At 34.5% G+C, this 6,878-nt stretch overlaps 2 protein-coding genes across 2 annotated transcripts; one reads left to right on the top strand and one right to left on the bottom strand.

Annotated features, from left to right (window-relative positions):
- Positions 1 to 32: 32 nt before the first annotated feature.
- Atg5 (autophagy protein 5) lies at positions 33 to 2,141 on the bottom strand. The gene is made up of 4 exons (XM_077416568.1): positions 1,844 to 2,141; positions 1,523 to 1,728; positions 1,101 to 1,423; positions 33 to 263 (listed from the first exon to the last, which is right to left on the bottom strand). The coding sequence occupies exons 1-4, from the start codon at positions 1,997 to 1,999 to the stop codon at positions 151 to 153; spliced, it is 798 nt and encodes a 265-aa protein (XP_077272694.1). The 5' UTR covers positions 2,000 to 2,141; the 3' UTR covers positions 33 to 150.
- A 1,636-nt stretch (positions 2,142 to 3,777) lies between these two features.
- Positions 3,778 to 6,635, top strand: LOC143903050 (uncharacterized). The gene is made up of 5 exons (XM_077416402.1): positions 3,778 to 4,191; positions 4,525 to 4,685; positions 4,787 to 5,451; positions 5,516 to 5,621; positions 5,679 to 6,635. The coding sequence occupies exons 1-5, from the start codon at positions 3,935 to 3,937 to the stop codon at positions 5,807 to 5,809; spliced, it is 1,320 nt and encodes a 439-aa protein (XP_077272528.1). The 5' UTR covers positions 3,778 to 3,934; the 3' UTR covers positions 5,810 to 6,635.
- Positions 6,636 to 6,878: the final 243 nt, after the last annotated feature.

Below are 6,878 nucleotides of genomic sequence, written 5' to 3'. Positions count from 1 at the left end.
CTTGGTAGGCTATTAATTTTATTACAGCTGCATTTATGGGAAGAGACTTTTATAAAACAAATATACCATAAAATAACATAAAAAAATGTACATAGTAATCACAGAAAAATTGTTTTATCACTGATACTGAAATCTGTTCTTCAATAAGCATTATGATGTGACTACAATTAAATGTAGAAAGTTATCTGGGTAACTTAAATGTTCGGACATCCACTGAAGCGGCGTCTCTAATGGCGGTACAATGCCATGGGTGCACACTGTAACTGTAAAATCGCTTAATATAAGTATCAATTTTATTAAATGAATAAAAGTGTATGAAGGGTACAGGGGAAAAACGATCAATGTCCATATTTTATATATAATTTATATTATATATATAAAATCAAAGATAAAAATATAGTACAAGAAAAATATTTTTATCTTTGAGATTCTTTGATTTTAATTCGTGTTATAACTTATTTAAAGACTAAAATGATAAAAATGTCCAGACATAGGAACATTTACCTTAACTGTTCTTGATCAAAACAGACAAAACTTATGAAAATTCTTTGAAAATGCCATGAGATAGCATGATCAGATCAAATTCGACAGAAGGTAGACTTTAATCGTTTTTTCCCTGTACCCTTCATATACATAATATTTCCAAGAGACATGTTACAACTGCCCGAAGTCGATGAGCGTTAAGCCTATCACACAATACAAAGTACAGGCAATAGAAATAATCTCATTTCAACTTATAATAAAACTGAAAAACTGTAATTAATCAGATATGGGCAATAGAGAACAGAAATCCAACGCGTCGAAAATTCTATTTCTATTGCTTATTGCCTGTCATATTCCATTGCGTTAATACAGTTTCTGGTAAGTTAAAATGTGGTAATTTCCGTTGCCTGTCTTATCTCCTGTTCCTTTGTATTGTGCGATAGGCACATTTAGTTTCATCCTTTAAACTTCAAAATATGTATGCTACGTATAAAAAAATACATATAAAAAAATATCTCTTAGATTTCTGTCGCTTTTACAACATATTTCAAGGAAAATCAAATCAGTTTCAGATAGTTTTGGCATGTTCTTTGTTAGAGAAACTCGTGTAATAGTACCATTTTCTTGATCCGGGAATACTTCGTTTAACAAATGCTTCAAAGTTTTTCTTTGGCCTTCTTCGTTCATTGGTTTAACGAGTTTCTGTATGTATTTATCGTCACTCGTATAACAACGGAAAGGTATGTATTTAAATCCCTCTTCAGTACTGGCTTCCATGAGTCTACCATTCACGGACCAAAACTGATCGAATTTATCATTCATAATGCCGTTCCATAGCTGCGTATGGTCTTTTTTCTGCATACTGGAGACAATTTGGCCTCGATGCTTCAAAACGTCAGCTTCTTTTATACAAGAGAGGAAATGCGCCTCAACGACTTCCCTAAAATTGCACAATTGCATTTACATCACCTATAACTGTATCAATTAAATAAACTGCGCTATCAATTAAACAAACAATTGCATACAACTTATTACATACTTATTTTGACAGTGCATTAGAACGTTCTCCGGGAACTTATCAAAGTGGACGACAATGTTCCAAGGAAATTGAATGTCGTTGAAATAAATGTCGAGTAAAACGCCAATCGGATAATGCCACTTTAACGGCATTCCATTAAACTCCAGCCACATCTCATGCTCTTGTTTACTGTCGCTTTGTGTATGCCGTATGAAATGTTTCCGGACCTAAAACAACATCCAAGCAACATTACAGACAAAATGATTTATTCAATAGTTATTTGCGCATACCTTCGTAGAGCTTTATGCGAATAACAGAATTCTGATCTATGTGGTCTCTTACCTTCTCCGTACATAATGGAAAATAACTTAATCTAGGTACCATCAGGTAAAATGGATCAGGCCCTTGTAAATCGCAAATTTCCTCCGAGTTGAGAGTAAAACAGACTGGGACCTTTCCGTCCCATATTTCTCGTAGTACCTCCCGATCGTGTGCCATTGCATTAATAATATCGCGCTCACTAACACATTTGTTAAAACATAGCTTGATGACAAACAGTCGGAAAGTTAGGTTATATTTTCGTCGAAGGAAAATGTTCCACTCGACAGGAACGTCAGGAATGGTCAGGAACTTCACTCGACGAGCGCGAAGACAGCCATCTAGCGACAACTGTGACAAGCATATAATATTTACTATACGAATAAATAGAAAATGAAAACTGTAAAGTTATATTTTTAAGGGGATCCTAGTCCTAAAGCCGTCTGTAATACCGGCTTTTTTTTCTTAGCACTAATCTTTTAATTGGCTTTATAGAAATGCAAAATTCTTGTCTAGAATTAAAGTACGCATCAAAATCTAGGTCATGGTGGTCGAATTTGTATCGAAAACGAGAAAAAATTAATATTTTTGTTAATTTTTGGTATACGTGACGACAATATTTGCTTTGTACAAAAATTCCACAATAAATATCCACAAAATTAGACCGGCATGACCTAGGGACAACATTTAAGAACAATATCGTGCAATTAGATTTAAGATTGAAAGCCTAGAAAAAAAGATTAGTTTAAATAAACTTTTATATGTGCAAAAGCACATTCAGGTTGACATTGCGTGTAGCGAGAGATGGCGCAGCAATCGAAACAAGGACAAATGCCTCTCGTTAGACAAGGACAGATATAGATATATGACATAGAAAACAGGATTAGAAATGTTGACATTACCGACGTCGAGCAAGTTCAGCCTTCACTTTAGGATCCCCTTCAGCCTAATTCTACAAACGGTATGATATTACTGAATGGACCTGCACACCCTCATTTTGTAACATCAAGTTGTAGAATTTTTATACGAAGCAAATATTGTTAAAAACGAGTGTAGGTATTACAGACAGCTTTAGGATCACCTTAAGGCCATTGCACGTAACAAATTTAGTCATAATCGTAAGGTCGTAAGAAAATAGACCAATCACACTCAATTATTCTTCTCGCGCTTGAAGAATAATCGAGTGTGATTGGTCTATTTCCTTACGGCCTCACGATTAAAACTAAAACTTTGTTACGTGCAATGGCCTTAAACGTATAACGTATACTACGTTTACGCGAGCGTTACTTCTGTAGTAACTTACGATATATCACTCGTTTACGCGGAGTAAATTATCGCAAGTTACTACAAAATCCTGTTTACGCGAAGGAATTATCGTAAGTTACTACAGAAGTAAAGCTCGCGTAAACGTAGTATGTGTTTACGCTAGCGTTACTTTTGTAGTAACTTACGATAATTCCTTCGCGTAAACGGGATTTTCCTTCGCGTAAACGGGATTTTGTAGTAACTTACGATAATTATTTACTCCGCGTAAACGGGTGAATTATCGTAAGTTACTACAGGGGCCCGATTCTCTAACGAGAAACGTATGCGCAAACTCTGCTCTAACAGAAAGGCTGCAACGTGATTAGCTATCGCACAGTTTTTAGCCAATAAGTTTGCAGCTTTTCTGTTAGAGCAGAGTTTACGCATACGTTTATCGTTAGAGAATTGGGCCCCAGAAGTAACGCTCGCGTAAACGCGTAGTACTAGGCTCATCTTTTTGGGTGCGTTCGCTTTGAATGCTTTCGTGCTGAAAGCATCACTCCATCTTTTTTCAACATGTAATGAGCAATAAAGATAGACTGACGCGAAAGCGCCCAAAGCGAACGTAACCTTTATGAATTTCAGTTATTCGACGTATTGTTTTAAATGGGACACCCTGTATACACTGCATGCGTCCATTTCTAAATGCCATTGCACATGCGCGAAAACAAGCGACATTTCTAGCAACGCTGAGCGCCGGCCGTGGAGCGTGGAGCGGGTTGACCCGGTTGACGATCACGTTGTTGTGATTGCTGTTCATGCCGGCACACGTGTCGCTTATGCGTGTCGACTGTCGATCAACGTTCCGTGATGACAACTGTAGAGGAAGTCACGATGAAGCGTCCACATTTTCGACTGAAGGTGGACCTGTCCAAGTTCTTCGACGATGCGCGCCGATTTTGCTGGGTATTTGTCGACGGAACGAAGATCCAGCAGGTTATTCATATGAAGCAGCATATCTGCAAACTGTTCAACATCGCGGAACCGTTTCACCTGTTGCTGAACGATACCGAATATCTGCCTCCGATCGAGGATGTGCGTATACTCAAGGAGAATGAGACAATCCTGTTAGTACAGTTTTATTTTATCGATATATTTTTTACAATTTGTGTAACTTTTATTATTAATACTTCGATTATGACAATTTCTTGTTTTGATTAGTTAACTATGTCATAGAATCGTGTCAGCAGTTCAACTCATCTTATATTCCGTCACTCATAATTCTTTAACTTTCAACCTCTTATGCCAAGGCATCTGGGATGAAGGATCAAACTCGAGATCTGCGAAGTTGACTGCTTTCACATAGAGCCTCGCGTTATCTCAAATTAATTACATATGATTAGTTATAGAACATAATTAAGTTAATTATATACTCTGATTAACAATCTGATTAATTCCAGAGTAGTTCCTGGATCGGGGATAAGTGACAAAGCTCCTATTGTAGAAACAAGCAATGGTTCTATAGGTGAAATGCAGGTCCAAACAATAAATATTAAAACAGGAATAACTGTACAGGATATGTCTAACGATACCTCTAATAATACTCAACCAAGTCCCATAAGTAGGTTTATTTCATTTTATGCTGTATTGCATATAAATACATGAAGCAAAATAATGTTTATTCTATAATGTGAGATTACTGATAAATTGCTTGTATTTTAGGTAATATCACGAGAGATATGACATTCTACAGTGTAATTAATGACACAGCGGTCGATCATAGTGGAGTAGATGATACAGATTCTAAAAATACAGATAACAATTTAACAGCGGATTGTAGCATGTTAGATTCTATTGTTGCAAAGAGGAAACGAGTACGAAAACGAAAGCCAAAAAATCGATCTCAGCTCGTTGTGACACCTCCTGGTACAACTGAGGAAAACTTACCAAGAGAACCAAAATCAAAAAAACCAAAGATAATAGATTCCTATACGATTCCGTCAGGGAAACATATACGGTTTGATAATATGGAAAATGATGAACATAACATAGCGAAACAAATAGTACAAGAAGTATCTAAAAATGAATCCTTAAGCAAAGCATCGTCTTCTAGAGATCTTTCTACACTTTTAGCATTAGGACAAACCTCGACGCCCATGACATTTGTAAACAAAAAAATAAAAAACGGAGACAAAACGGAAAGTATGTTAAACGACGAGATAAAAAGCAAAAATTTAAATAAAGTTATGGAGGATAGCATGGAAAAAAATGTATGTAGCAAGGAATCTAAAAAAAAAGTACCGTATTATAAAAGCTTGTATACTACATTAGAGATGATCCCAGTCATGACGAGAAAACCACAGATTAATGACATTATTGCATTCAAAGTATGTATCGCACACTGTACTTTAAAACTAACTGTATCTTTTCCTAAACGACATTGAATTACAGACTTTAAAGATTGGCGGGGATTACACGCCTCAGATGTCCAATTTTATTATTGCCGAAGTAGTAGGCTCTTGCGCACAGTCTGGAAATTATACTCTTCACATACTCTGTAGGTATATTTTCAACTATATTGCAACTATATTCAATAACTCCGTATTATTTACAGGTGGTAGACATGAAGTCCAAGTGCCACTGGGAAAGTTCTCCGTCTCGGATGATGAGTCCAAAAGTCATTATGATGAACATTCATTTGTACTTAATTATTCGCAGATGATAGAACTGCGTTTAATTTCGTAATTTCTTTCGTTCTATACGTACTTGTTCCCGTATTTTAATTTCATTCTGTTTAAGACGCAACTGTGTATTTTATGTTTAACTTGTTAATTAATTTACATAATTTTTTATTTGAATTGTATTCGCGTTCAGTTTTATATCACTACAATTGGTTGTTTTTTAAAAAAGTTTAATAGTTATGACACTTAAGACTTGATACGCGATCTAATTTCACATTAATATTGAATTTATGATACAAACCATGTTTATTTGAGCCATACGCTAGTTTTAGAAATAAAAAGTAATGAAATTAATATTACCGTGCGTGTGCGCGCATTTAATTATTAATACTCCCATATCGACATTTTTTTTGCAAACATCTTTTATTAACACTTTTCACGTGTATAAATTCTTTAACTTTATAAAATTTACAAATATCTAATATCATCATGTGCACTTATATTAATTATACTACAAGCAGCTATGATTATATTACGCAAACAATTTACTGCGAAGTGAGGGGAAAACAACACAAATGTTTTTTTTATTTATTTATTCACATTGTTAAACGTGTTCTGCTAACAGAGAAAGGCACCTCAGACAACACGTGTGTAAAGACGTTTTAAAAACTTTTTGAAAAGATGTCTAAATATTATTTTTGACATTTTTTGGAGCGTGTACAACTATTTACACATTACCGATTATAATATTTATTGATTAGAATATATGACATATGGCCAATGTGGATATAATATAGCTTATAAAAATTTTAATGTTATTTAAAATCTGACACTCCAATATTTTGTATTAGTCGATGTTATAACGACACAAAGGCAAAGCTTTTCGGAAAGGCGTTAATAAAAAGAAGAATATGAAAGAAAAACTGGAATTACTTGATAAGTAATTAGTATATCAATAATTTAATACTTACATTCTTTGCTAATGACAAAAACTGGCCTGCATCTATTATAATACATATCTTTATATATGTTATAACAAATATAATATATTTATATACATATATATGTATTATATATGCATATACATAAATATATATGAGCATATATAGGCCTGCATTCATAGTTGGATTTTA

This window comes from Temnothorax americanus, unplaced genomic scaffold (genome assembly GCF_048541705.1).
Source record: "Temnothorax americanus isolate GAGA-0224 unplaced genomic scaffold, ASM4854170v1 Scaffold43, whole genome shotgun sequence".
In the NCBI taxonomy this organism is placed as follows: Eukaryota; Metazoa; Arthropoda; class Insecta; order Hymenoptera; family Formicidae; genus Temnothorax; species Temnothorax americanus.
Note: the sequence above shows the minus strand (reverse complement) of the source record. Positions and strands in the feature narration are given on the sequence as shown.